The sequence below is a fragment of the Macaca nemestrina genome, chromosome 17 (assembly GCF_043159975.1).
Source record: "Macaca nemestrina isolate mMacNem1 chromosome 17, mMacNem.hap1, whole genome shotgun sequence".
Taxonomy (NCBI): domain Eukaryota; kingdom Metazoa; phylum Chordata; class Mammalia; order Primates; family Cercopithecidae; genus Macaca; species Macaca nemestrina.
In genome coordinates, this window is record NC_092141.1 from 65,509,339 (window position 1) to 65,522,695 (window position 13,357).

The window sequence follows — 13,357 nt, forward strand, 5'->3', positions numbered from 1 at the left end:
GGGGTTTCACCTTGTTGGCCTCCCACCCGCCTCGGCCTCCCAAAGTGTTGGGATTACAGGCATGAGCCATGCCGCCCGGCCATGTGATTTCTTTCCTATCAGTCTCAGGTCCCTTGACTGCAAACTCAAATCAACGGCAGTGCGCATTTTCCTGATGTCCGGATGGGATAAGCTATACAGTCCTCACGTGATGCGCGGGATGGAGCTGGGCTCAGTAAATGATGGTTCCCTTTCTCTGCTTTTGGAAAGGTGTGCTGTCAACACCAATTTAAAAAGCTAGCAAAAACAGTCATTCTCAGGGCCTTTCTTTCATCTGCCTCTCAAAAGCACAGGCCTCCACAGAGATGAACAGTTTTTTTTTTTTTTTTTCCCTTTTTGGAGACAGGTCTCGCTCTATCACCCAGGCTGGAGTACAGTGGCTCGATTTTGGCTCACCGCAGCTCCAACCTCCTGGGCTCAAGTGATTCTTCTGCCTCAGCCTCCAGATAGCTGGGACTACAGGCGCCAACCACCATGGCTGGCTAATTTTTGTATTTTTAGTACAGACAGGGTCTCACTGTGTCATCCAGGCTGGTCTGGAACTCCTGGCCTCAAGGGATCTGCCTGCCTCAGCCTCCCGAAGTGCTGAGATTACAGGCGCGAGCCACCACACCCGGCCTGACATGAACAAACTTTTATCTTTCCTCCCACTTTTCTCTTATTTTTCAGAAGCTTTACTGTATGAAGATAGAATAATAACAGAGAAGGACATGAGGAGAGTGAGAGATGAGCCCGAGAAGGTGGTGAAGCAGTGGGACCATATTGAGGATGAGAGAGAGACGGATGAGGACGATGAGGCTTTTGGGGGAGCTCTGCAGAGCACAGCAAGCGGAAAGCAGAGTGTGGAAGCAGGAAAAGCCAGAAGCGATTTGGGAGAAGTTGCCAAGGGCCTGTCAGGAGAATTAGGCACAAGATCAGGAGAAACAGGCAGGAAGCTACTAGAAGCTGGCAGAAGAGAGTCAAGAGAAATTTATAGGAGGCCTTCAGGAGAATTAGGCCAAAGACTCTCAGGAGAGTTCAGCAGACAGGAACCAGAAGAACTAAATAAACTTTCAGAAGTGGGCAGAAGAGAGCCAGAAGAACTGGGAAAAACACAATTTGGGGAAATAGGAGAAATGAAAAAAACAGAAAATGAGATGGAAAAGGAGTATGAATGAAGACACCGGTAGGGATAAGGATCAGGAAGTTGGTGTTCAGAGGGATAACGGGATCTTATTAAACTGGATTTTCAAGCGATTTATCTGTAATAGGAAAAATGAGGGTTTTACTTGTGCTGCTTTCCGTCACTATTTTGCCATTAAATAGGTGTCTTTCACTCTTGCAAACCCTGAGTCTGTCACTTTGTCTCCTCACCCCTGCCCATTCTTGGAAGAGCCTCGTGGAGAGAAAGGTGCCAAGAAGAAAGGGTTTCAGGAGGGTGAAGATACAGGAGCTTCAGGGAATGAGAAGTCACAGGGAGGAGGAGAGGGGAAGGCCTGGGAGGAGAGGTGCTTCCCAGACACCGGTGACTGACTGAGTCCTTCCAGTCAGTGCGCAGGACACCGGGGAGGCTTTATGGATGGAACAGTGGTGGGGTGGCCCCAGCTAGCACAGGCAGGAGAATGCCCCAAGCCAGAACTAAGCGAATGCTGGGACTGAGGCCAAAGATAGGGGAGTGGCCTGGGAGGGCAGACAGACTCCACCTCTGACAACTCTGGGTGGCACAATCAGGTAAATCAGGCTCGCCAAGCTGGCTTCTCTGAACAATGGGATACCTGCCTCAGGGGTTGCTGCGAGGACTGAGTGCTTGGCACAGCACTTGGTACAAGAAACTCAAAAATCCAACGGAGCTCTCAGTGGTTTCACAGAGGTGGTGGCAGCTGAGCATCTGGCCTCAGAGGATGTTAGGATTTCACTCCGTTACTCATCTGTCCCTTTGGCCATTGCCATCCTGGTCTGTCTCCACAACTTCTAGAAGGAAAGGTCGGGGCTGAGACTGACTTTCGGCTGGCACAGGGACCGGACGAGGTCAGTGAGGCATTTCAGATGCAGAGTTTACCGGGATGCCAGCAAATTGCATAATACTTTAATCCAATGTGGTTTAAAAAAAAGTTTTTAATTAATGCAAAAGTCCATGATGAATAAAATATCAAAAAGATAGGATCCAACCTTGCACGACCCTGCTTCACTCACTTCCTGCTAATCCACGGGACCGGGGAGGGCGACTGAGTTACCCCTCGACACACAGAAAAAGGTAGCGGCCGTCCAGCTCGCAGGCGCAGTGAGTGGGTGCGCGTGGCGCGGCGGGCGCGCGCAGGGGGCGGGGCCGGGCCGGGGTTCCCGCGCGCGGCGGGAGTTTCGGGTTTCGGTTCGCAGCGCCTGCGCGCAGAGGGGACGGCCCGCCCCAGCCCGCCCGGGTGCCCGCTCCGCCCCCGGGCTATGTAAAGCGGCCGGGCTCGGGTCGTGCCACCGCTGGACTCCCGTGTCCCTCCGCGCAGGCGGGCGGCCCCGGAGCGCTGGTGCCGACAGAGGCGGCGACGGCGGCGCCCCTCCTCATCATGGTGAGAGGCCAGGCGGGGCCGGGCACGGGGTAGCACCGGGGCAGGAAACGAGTGTCGGGGCCCCTCGGCAGGAAGCGTCTTGCAAACGAGGACCCGGGGCTCCGGGCTCGACTTCCAGTTGTCTTGGTACTCAGGGCAGCCCTGAGGTCTGGAAGAAGCTGGGCGGGGGGTTCGGAGTGCCGGAGAGGCCGCTGGAGAGGGAAACGGTAGCGTTCCTCAAGAGGGGACTCGGGACCGTCTCATCACGCGGAACCGCTGCCCCGCGCCCGGGTGCGCGCGGGAGGCGGAGCCAGTTCGGAGGAGGGGACCCTTTACGGTAAAAGCTGCCGTCTCTTGTGGCTTCTAGAAGATAGGAAAACAAGTGGCTCCGAGAGGCGGTTCAGACACACAGCACAGCGGCGGGCAGAGCTGGATCCTGATTGCAGGTGCCCTGTGCTGCCTTGTCCTGGACAGGCACAAAGACCACGACTTTGTGGGGGCCGGGAGAGGGTAGAGGAGGAGGTGGCAGGCTCGGTGAAAGAGGGCCTTTGTCCAGTTCTCTCCTGCCCTGCCCCCCACCAGCCCTTCTGTGGGACCATTGTCCCCGCAGGCCAGACAAGAGAGTATTATCTCTTGCGGCCATTGTTGGGGGAAGGGAGGCAGTCTTGGGGTAACCCTTCTCCACTCCCCACCCTTCTCTGTGCACTCAGCCGTGGCAGCTGTGGCTTGGCCCAGACACAGAGACCCCCACCTCCAAAGAGGACGTCCTTAGTAGGTGCCAAGCATATAAGAGTGAGGCCAGTCCCAGAACCGCAGGCTCCTGGCACGCCCTGCATGCCTCCAGCACGTTTTCCTTTCCGAGGTGGCAGCAATGGGGAAAGCGCACGCTTAGGAGAGCTTCAGACAAGCTTCCCTCTTCCTCCTCCACGACCAGAAGCGGAAAGGTGCTCCCGGACCGAAAGGGACAGAAGGTCCAGCACTGCCCTGCTTCGGAAGGCACCCACACCCAGTCTAGGGACTAGGGGTAAGGCCGGCGGGGAGCCCGCGAATGACCTGGGCTGACATCTCTTCCCCTCCTTACACAGAACAGAGGCTTCTCCCGAAAAAGCCACACATTCCTGCCCAAGATCTTCTTCCGCAAGATGTCATCCTCAGGGGCCAAGGACAAGCCCGAGCTGCAGTTTCCCTTCCTTCAGGATGAGGACACGGTGGCCACGCTGCAAGAGTGCAAGACGCTCTTTATCTTGCGCGGCCTGCCAGGAAGCGGCAAGTCCACGCTGGCACGGGCCATCGTGGACAAGTACCGTGATGGCACCAAGATGGTGTCGGCCGACGCTTACAAGATCACCCCCGGCGCTCGAGGAGCCTTCTCCGAGGAGTACAAGCGGCTCGATGAGGACCTGGCTGCCTACTGCCGCCGCCGGGATATCAGAATTCTTGTGCTAGATGACACCAACCACGAGCGGGAACGGCTGGAGCAGCTCTTTGAAATGGCCGACCAGTACCAGTACCAGGTGGTGCTGGTGGAGCCCAAGACGGCGTGGCGGCTGGACTGTGCCCAGCTCAAGGAGAAGAACCAGTGGCAGCTGTCGGCTGATGACCTGAAGAAGCTGAAGCCTGGGCTGGAGAAGGACTTCCTGCCGCTCTACTTCGGCTGGTTCCTGTCCAAGAAGAGCTCCGAGATCCTCCGCAAAGCCGGCCAGGTCTTCCTGGAAGAGCTGGGGAACCACAAGGCCTTCAAGAAGGAGCTGCGACAATGTAGGTGGCAGGGTGGGGCCTTATTCATAAGCCTACCTTGCTGGGCACAGGGCGCTGTGGGCATAGGACCATAGGGTGGGGCACGAAGCAGCAGGAGGCAGAGAAAGGCTCACCTCAGAGCGGGCAGGGGCAAGCAGTGTGTCCCAGTGGTAGCCTTGGGGAGTTGGCAGCACATTGGGAACATGGGGGCTTCCCAGAGCTCCTTTCCTCCTACTACACCTTTCCTTCTAGCCCTCTTCTCTCTGACACCCTTCTCCCAGGTTGAATGTAGACCACCGTCCCGTCTTGGAGGTCGGAAAAACTGTAGTAACAGGAAATACGTCCTCTTCTAATGTAACCTTAGAGGGGGAATCAAGCCCAGTGTTCTCCAACTCATTTTTAGCAGCAGAATAATGTTCCAAAATAATAATAATGACATGAAATTGTAAGCTGCAAAAAAATTAAAACTAGGACTATTGTGGCTTCACTGGGGATGGTTCTCAGGCCTTGGGCTACTTGATTTACTCATGGGTTTGTGGCATCTTACAGCTCCAGAGGACACACACTTAGGCCAAAACCTGTTTTCAGATGGAAAAACACGGGCCCAGGAGGGATGTGGGGTTTACGGGCTTGAACCCTGGACTCTGGCTACTCTAGCCGGGTTCTCTCTTGGCATGGGCTTTTTGCTCCAATGGTAAGTTTGGGATAAAGAGGGGTCCTGGTGGCTCTCCTGCAGTGACCTGTTGGAGAAATGTCACCCACTAATCCACCTATATGCCTTTAGGCCATTTCTGGTTGCCCCCAATTGTATTTATTTATTTATTTATTTTGACACAGAGTCTCCCTCTGTCGCCCAGGCTGGAGTGCAGTGGCACTATCTCAGCTCACTGCAACCTCTGCCTCCCAGGTTCAAGCAATTCTCCTGTTTCAGCCTCCCCAGTAGCTAGGACTACAGGTGTGTGCCACCGCATCCAGCTAATTTTTTTTTTTTTTTTTTGAGACGGAGTCTTGCTCTGCTGCCCAGGCTGGAGTGCAGTGGCCGGATCTCAGCTCACTGCAAGCTCCGCCTCCCAGGTTTATGCCATTCTCCTGCCTCAGCCTCCCGAGTAGCTGGGACTACAGGCGCCCATCACCTCGCCCGGCTAGTTTTTTTTTTTTTTGTATTTTTTAGTAGAGACGGGGTTTCACTGTGTTAGCCAGGATGGTCTCGATCTCGTGACCTCGTGATCCGCCCATCTCGGCCTCCCAAAGTGCTGGGATTACAGGCTTGAGCCACCGCGCCCGGCCTCACATCCAGCTAATTTTTGTATTTTTAGTAGAGATGGGGTTTCACAGTGTTGGCCAGGCTGGTCTCGAACTCCTGACCTCAGGTGATCTGCTTGCCTCAGCCTCCCAAAGTGCTGGGATTACAGGCGTGAGCCACTGCGCCCAGCCACCCCCAATTTTACATGATCTTCATACCTGAAATAGCCCCACTCTGGTTTGTTGACATTGTGTATATTGCACAGAAGCAGGGAATTTGTGCCAGTATGGGTTCTCAGAGAACTTTTTTCTCCTCAGCTCCTAAACTTGAACTCTGCAGTGAACTGTGGTGCTTGCAGTGACATTGGCCAGGAGCAAGCCCTGTACCTGTGAGCTGGTGGCTTTGCCCTGGAGTGACTACTGCTCAAAGTTGCTTTTAATATTTATTTATTTATGAGACGGAGTCTCTCTCTGTCACCCAGGCTGGAGTGCAGTGGCATGATCTTGGCTCACTGCAACCTCTGCCTCCTGGGTTCAAGCAGTTCTGTGCCTCAGCCTCCTAAGTAGCTGGCAATACAGGCACCTGCCACCATGCCTGGCTAATTTTTATTTTTATTTTTTGTATTTTTAGTAGAGACAGGTTTTCTACTATCTCTTGACCAGGCTGGTTTTGAACTCCTGACCTTGTGTTCCACCCCGCTTGGCCTTGCAAAGTGCTGGGATTACAAGTGTGAGCCACCACGCCCAGCCTATTTTTATTTTTAAATTTATTTTGAGACAGTCTTATTCGGCTGCCCAGGCTGGAGTGCAATGGGGCAATTCAGCTTACTGCAACCTCCATCTCCCGGGTTCAAGCAGTTCTCCTGCCTCAGCCACCCAAGTACCTAGGATTACAGGCACCCGCCACCATGCCTCGCTAATTTATAAATTTTTAGTAGAGACAGGGTTTCACCATGTTGGCCAGGCTGGTCTCAAACACCTGACCTCAAGTGATCCACCCACCTCGGCCTCCCAAGTTGTTAGGATTACAGGCGCTAGCCACCATGTCCAGCCTATTTTATTTGTGAAGGAAAACTGGAATCTTTTTCTGCCCAGGGTTACAGCAGGAGAAATGTAATAGACCAGCAAGGCTGCTCTCAGGAGACGCCTTCCTCCCCTCTAGAGAGGGCAAGACATCCTCACGGGGACTCAATTCAGAATGTAACAGGAAAAAGCGAGTGACTCCAAAGACGGTCACAGGTGTGGAGTCTGGAAATGAAAATCACAGATAATCCACTCCCCTTTATGTCTTCCAGCCCCATAATGCCACCCCATTATAGCCCAAGACCCTTCCTGTACCAGGAGGGCCCCCATAGGCTCTCATCCCCCAAACCGGCCTGCAAGGTGTGTATTAAACTGATGGTGACATTGTGACTGTCCAGATGGGCCCCTGAGTGAAATGGGTCACTACTGATAGTTCCCTGGTGGTCCTGGGAACACTGGGGTGTATGGTCACCCTAACGGTTATGCTGGATTGATAGATAGGGTTGGTCACTTGCCCCAGGCCGATGGCTGGTACGCGGCAGGGCTGAGATGTTCACTGTGTTCTGGCTGTTTCCACTGTACCACATTGTTCCCAGCCCTCTGTTTTCTTTCCACCCCACTTCCCATGACTTGCTTCCCCTTTGAGATGTGGTGCTAGTAAATCTTAGATTCCCTTGGCCTGTACTGCCTGCCTCTGTTACAAATGCCTTAGAGTTTGGGGAAGAGATGGAAAGATCTATACAATGTAAAGACAGAGAATTTTAACTTTCTTTTTTTTTTTTTTTGAGACGTAGTCTTGCTGTCACCCAGGTTGGAGTGCAGTGGCACAATCTCGGCTCGCTGCATCCTCTGCCTCCTGGGTTCAAGCAGTTCTCTACCTCAGCCTCCCGAGTAGCTGGGATTACAGGCACCCACCACCACACCCGGCTAATTTCTTTGTATTTTTAGTAGACAGGGTTTCACCATCTTGGCCAGGCTGGTCTTGAACTCCTGACCTCGTGATCTGCCCACCTCGGCCTCCCAAAGTGCTGGGATTACAGGTGTGAGCCACCGCACCCGGCCTGAGAATTTTAACTTTTTATTGCTCTAAAGTTGCCATTAGTTTGACCACCTAACGAATGAACTGTAGTGGGTTGCTGGAGAGGTGATGCTTAGCGTCCGAGTGTTTTGCGCTGGGCCTCTGTGGTCCTGGTGGCGGGTGATGGTATGCCCCTGCTCCCCTGCCCTGACTGCACCCTTTTTCTCCTGGCAGTTGTCCCTGGGGATGAGCCCAGGGAGAAGATGGACTTGGTCACCTACTTTGGAAAGAGACCCCCAGGCGTGCTGCACTGCACAACCAAGTTTTGTGACTACGGGAAGGCTCCCGGGGCGGAGGATTATGCTCAACAAGATGTGAGTCTTCCCCAGGGACACATGGGGGAGGTGGGAGGTTGCGGGAGAAGGGGCTGCGGCATCTTCTGGAGATGGGTACTGGCCAGGCAGGGACCAAAACCAGATGGCAGCTCAAGAAAAATGGCATCTCTTCCTCCTAGCTCCCCTGTCCCCAGGCATAGTTGCATAGACCTCAGCCGCAGGTTCTAAGGAGCCTGCCCTGGCAGTATCGCCAGCCTGTGCATTCGCCTGCCCCCAAGCACCTCCGCCTTCTGCAGATTCATGGAGAATGCTGGTCCACAGTGGGCTCCTGCTCTGGCCTCTCTGAGCCTGTTTTACCTTCCAAAGACTAGGAGTCCCTCACCACCAGGGAGCCTGGTGCACTGAGGTCCCCAGGTCTGAGGTCTGGCCTGGCCCCAGAGTGAGGAAGTTTCATACGATAGTGAAGCTTATTGGCTAATGGGTATGAGACCTTTCTGCACCACACAGCTGGCACCTTACACCCACACCGCCACTGACAGTGATCCCTGAATGTCAGGCATGTCGCCCAGATCCACACAGTCTCCAGCCTCCAAGTGTCCACCCCCAAGTCCACTCTCCCACTTCTCTGCCTAGGTTATTAGCACAACCGTTTGTCTGTTCACTGGAGTGTCCTCCCAAATGGAAGCTCCCTGAGGGCGTTTTTAGGTTTCGTTGACCCCTGTGGTTCCAACACCCTAGCATAGTGGAATGAATATGTAACAGCTGAGCTGCCATCCCTAACCATGCCTTCATTTAGCATTTATTAAGTACCCATTTCATGCCAGACACTGTTGGGACAAGGGATCGTGAGCAAAAATAGAAAAGCTTTTATGCTGAGATGGGATGGGCTTTCTCAAAGAATCAGATAGAAGCAGACTTACCAGATGGGAACCAAAGTGAAAGAGCAGGTTTCCATCAAGGGCAAGTCTGACCTCACCCTGCCCTCCAGGGCGCTGCCTGGGTCCCAGGGGAAGCTGAGCAGTGCCAACAGTGGCAGCTGCTGTGTGCGCGGACACCCTTGTGGGCTCTTCACCTAGTCACTCCCATAACCACATTAACTCTGAAGTAGGCTCTGGTTCTCCCTGTTTTACGGGTGACGAAGCCAAGGCACCGAGAGGTCAGCCAGCCTGCTGAGGCCGGAAGCAAGTGTGCAGGGAGCTGGGCTCCCTCAAGAAGTCCGGCTCTCCCCATGTGGCCCTGTCTGAGTGCCTTCGAGTTTCTCACTTGAGCCTGGAGCGCCTGGGGAAGGTGCGTGCCACAGGTGTTAGTGGATGCTGGGCCTATACCTGACCCCTGCTCAGCTGTGCTCACTTCTGTTAGACTTCCCCTCCTCTCCTCCAGGAGGGACCCTCCCTGGGTCAGCTGTTCCTCAAGAGCCCACCATCTCTAGCTTGGGCCCCTCTTTCTCACTCTCCCCAGGTGGTAAAGAAATCTTACTCCAAGGCCTTCACACTGACCATCTCTGCCCTCTTTGTGACACCCAAGACGACTGGGGCCCGGGTGGAGTTGAGTGAGCAGCAGCTGCAGTTGTGGCCGAGTGATGTGGACAAGCTGTCACCCACTGACAACCTGCCGCGGGGGAGCCGCGCCCATATCACCCTTGGCTGCGCAGCTGACGTAGAGGCCGTGCAGACGGGCCTTGACCTCTTAGAGATTCTGCGGCAGGAGAAGGGGGGCAGCCGAGGCGAGGAGGTGGGCGAGCTAAGCCGGGGCAAGCTCTATTCCTTGGGCAATGGGCGCTGGATGCTGAACCTGGCCAAGAACATGGAGGTCAGGGCCATCTTCACGGGGTACTACGGAAAAGGCAAACCCGTGTCCACGCAAGGCAGCCGGAAGGGGGGCGCCTTGCCGTCCTGCACCATCATATGAGTGTTCTCACCACCACGTATGCCCCTAGAAGGGAAGGGGAGGAGAGGGAAACGTGCTCTCTGCTTGATCCTTGTTTTGTGATTTTTTTTTTTTTTTTTTTACTCAAAGTTAACTTACCTATAGCTTTTTAAAAACTTGTAAAATAACTGACCCTCCCTTCCTGTCCGCCCTCTTCCCCTCTAATGCTCACACTCCCAACACAAGGTGGGCGGGGAGGCACCATTCAGGAACCTGGACCAAAGCTAACGAGGCTGGACCAAGCCAGGAATGGGGCCACAGCCAGAACCCCGAGCCCTGCTTCCAGGTTCTAGTTAGCTCAGCCCCAGCCCAGCCCAGCTGCTCTGCCCAGAGCTGGGCGAGTGGGGAGACACCTCAGAACCCCGCAAAACCCACTGACCAGAGGCAAAAGGCAATGGGGCTGAGGGTAGTTTTCCATGGTCACAGAGAACTAGTGGTGGCTTTGAGAAAGGGAGGACCTCTGGGCTTTAATTCCATCTCCTTGTCTTTTTTCTTTGTTTTTAGAGACAGGGTCCTGCTGTCTCCCAAGCTGGAGTGCAGTGGTGCGATCATGGCTCACTGCAGCCTCAAACTCCTGGGCTTAAGCCATCCTCCTGAGTGATCCCATTTCTTAATCAGCATAGCCCCAAGAAGCCTGGGGCTATTTACCAGGGTAGAAAAAGGAGCTTACCTCCCACCTTTGGTCCTAAGTCCCTGCCCCTCCCCTGCACACCATAACTAGGTAACAGTTTGATAACTAGGGAAGAAAGCAGAACAGTTAAGCAGCCACCACATCCCCGCTGGCTGGGGGCCTCACTCCAGGAAGGGGCTGGACTGGCCGTCCTTTCCAGTGGCGTGACTCCGCTGTGTAGATGGGGAGATCGAGGCCAGAGGCAGCACCCTGGTGAGGAAGCTCCAGTCCTGCTCTCTACCCAGCCCATTTTGCCTCCATGGTGCCTCTGGAGGCCTCTGGGCCTCCTCTAACGGGGGCTGGTGGGCACCAAGAGCCAATGGAGTAGACCCCTGGCTGGTAAGGGCCAAGTCCCACCGGTTGCTTCTGGGAAGGGGTTTCTAACACTGGTCTATGTGCTGTGGTTCCTGGGGTGCCCTCCACTGCCCTCTGTTCAGTAACAGGGCCTTGCTAATCAGGTTGTCACTCAACAAAAGTACTTTGGATTTAAGTTACTATCCTGGCTTTGCCCAACCTCAGCAACTTGTAAGACTGATAATGAAATAAATCATGTTAATCCTAGCTGTGTGCAGTCTCTCTTACCCTTCTGTGCCCAGCTCAGTCTTCCCTAGGGCTGGGTGTATTAGGACTGGCTTTGTCCCACAGCTTGGGGCCATCGGTCCTGTCTCCCCTCTGCTGGCCGGGCACAGCTGTGGTGAGGTTGGGCAGCTGAACAGTGTTGGCTTTCATGAGGAGGCAGAAAGCAGAGGCTGGCCTCAGACTCATACAGAAGGTGGGGGTTGGCTGGGTATGAGGGACATGGAGCACAAAAGCCTCTCATCCCCCATTAACCAGGGCACCAGGCCCACAGGTGTCCCCAGCCCACTGGATCAGAAAGATCTCAGTAAGACCTGAAGCTCCTGGTATGGGTTTCTCCCAGTTCTCTAGGGAAGGCCACCTGTAGGTCACTGCAACTTCAAGCACCAGGGAAGACCTAACATTTGATTCCCTTCCAGGCCATTAGAGGCCTAGTCAGCCACAAGGGAAACTTCCCAGGCCTGACTCAGGCATCATTTCACCATGGCTAAGGTACCAGCCGGGGAAGACTTGAAAGAAAGGGGCAGGAGCTCAGATGAAGAGAAATCCTAAGTTACCTTTCTAGGTCAAGGCCTGTCCCTGGCCATCTCTGAGCTTCAGCTAGAGCTTCAAGTCTCTGTCTGGAGCTCCTGGGAAGGCTACTCACATTGAACACCATGCTTGACAGGACAGCATGGTGCATGCCGCTGCATCCGTGAGCAGCGTGTCTCCTGCACGCAGAAAGGGAGCAGAGAAGGCTAGGGGCTTTTGCTAAAAATAGTGAGTGGCCAGACCAGAGCTCTGGAGCCACCCATCCCACTTCAAACAGATCTGGGGGTCAAGAGGCAGGGTTTTATCTCTGTCTACCATCTCCCTCGAACCCACACTGCAACAGGAACTGAGAGAGCCTTTGTAAGTAAACTGCCCTGTCTAGGTCAGTACCCACCTGAGCTTTGGACGCACACAGCTTCTAGTGATTTCTGGGGCCCCACTGTAAGGTGAGCATGCTTTCTGAACTCGCTTCTTCGTGACTGATGTCAGGCTGGGCCCAGCGGCACAGCCAGGGCCTGCCTAACACTCACATGCGGGACAGGTCTGGGAGAGGCAGAGTGCCCCACCTGCCACTAGGCTCGGTGCTCACAGCCTACCTGTGGCAGCTTGCTGCACCCCAAGTCCAGGTCGGGCTCAGCTCTGGCTCACAGACTATGGAGACAAAGCAGATGCCAGAGCAAAGGGCCAGAAAGGGTCAAAACATTTTATTCTCTTCTTTTTTTTTTTTCTTTTTTAATAAAGTTAAACAGTAAAACAAAAATTCACAAGCTGCCTCCCTGTCCACCCCCGCCTCCCTCCCCTGCCCGCGGTCTTCGGCATTGGTTCCCTTTGCTCCACCCCACTCACAGAGACACAGGGCATCCAACTGAGAAAACGAAACTGCTCTAAGTACATGGAGACGTGATGAAGGGAGGAGGTGAACTGTTTCCACATTCAAGATTAAACTGAGTGAATCTGCATTTTCTGGGTTCTGGGTGGTTGCCCTTCATTAGCCAAATTGAAAAAAGAAACTCCCTGGACCAGATGCTGAAAGAGAAAAGAAGGGCTTGGTAGTTGGCTCTGGATTTTCTAGGGAAGATCACTTTGCTCTGATTATGGAAAAGTTTTCAAGGGCTGCTTCAAACTCAAACGCAGACAGAAACTCTATGGGTATCAAACAGCTCAGGCTGTTTTGGGGTGCAAGAAGGAGCAGGTGACCGTATTATACGTAGGCAGCTTCTAAACACCTTTGCTCTTGTAGAGAAGCCTCGGCAGTAGGCAGTCAGAGATGCCCCCTGACCCTGCAGAGATGCAGTGGCTAAAGGTCCCAAGGCAAGGGGTGCCTTCCTGTCTTCATCCTTAGCAACAGCCAAGTGGATAGATGCCACGCTAGATGAGAATTCAGCCACCCCCTCTCATGGCCCCGCTGACTCCCGAAGAGCTGCCGAAGTGGCAGTGAGTGTGTTGGCCTGTGATCTGGGAACTCCCAGCAACAGCAGGCCCACCTACCTTCAAAGCTGAAGCCTCCAGGACCGCCGAAGAAAGCCTTGAAGATATTGTTTGGATCAAAATCTGTAGAGCAAGGCAAGTAACATGGAAGGGAAGAAAAGGTGAAAAATTAGAAATGTTTGAAGAGAACTGATGACACTGAGAACAGATCTCCAAAGCTTTCCTGGAGAGTCTCACTCCCTCCTTTCCCAACACTTCAGACTGCAGGTGAGCCAACCTGCCCCACCCCGTGCAAAACATGCTACCTGATCCC

The 13,357-nt window shown here is 54.0% G+C and overlaps 3 protein-coding genes across 12 annotated transcripts in view; 2 read left to right on the forward strand and 1 right to left on the reverse strand.

The window, feature by feature from the left end:
• Positions 1 to 2,579, forward strand: part of ODAD4 (outer dynein arm docking complex subunit 4) — a 44,335-nt gene extending 41,756 nt beyond the window's left edge. The window contains exon 12 of the mRNA XM_011725138.3: positions 709 to 2,579. Coding sequence (XP_011723440.1) covers positions 709 to 1,196 — 488 coding nt within the window. The 3' untranslated portion in view covers positions 1,197 to 2,579. The remainder of the gene's footprint in view (positions 1 to 708) is intronic.
• On the forward strand, positions 2,447 to 9,938 carry CN (2',3'-cyclic nucleotide 3' phosphodiesterase). 2 transcript variants are annotated; one of them, XM_011725129.3, is made up of 4 exons: positions 2,447 to 2,579; positions 3,644 to 4,316; positions 7,813 to 7,952; positions 9,372 to 9,938. In XM_011725129.3, exons 1-4 carry the CDS (start codon positions 2,577 to 2,579, stop codon positions 9,819 to 9,821), a joined length of 1,266 nt encoding a protein of 421 aa, XP_011723431.1. In that variant the 5' UTR covers positions 2,447 to 2,576; the 3' UTR covers positions 9,822 to 9,938. The 2 variants fall into 2 exon arrangements, with proteins under 2 accessions (XP_011723431.1, XP_011723432.1); XM_011725130.3 differs by lacking the exon at positions 2,447 to 2,579 and adding an exon at positions 2,858 to 3,004.
• Positions 9,892 to 13,357, reverse strand: part of LOC105472137 (DnaJ heat shock protein family (Hsp40) member C7) — a 47,475-nt gene continuing 44,009 nt past the window's right edge. For 7 of the 9 annotated variants that reach the window (XM_071083144.1, XM_011725132.3, XM_071083137.1 and 4 more), the window contains one exon: positions 9,892 to 13,167. In XM_071083144.1, coding sequence (XP_070939245.1) covers positions 12,914 to 13,167 — 254 coding nt within the window. In that variant the 3' untranslated portion in view covers positions 9,892 to 12,913. The remainder of the gene's footprint in view (positions 13,168 to 13,357) is intronic. The other 2 variants (XM_011725134.3, XM_071083140.1) reach the window with 1 other exon arrangement.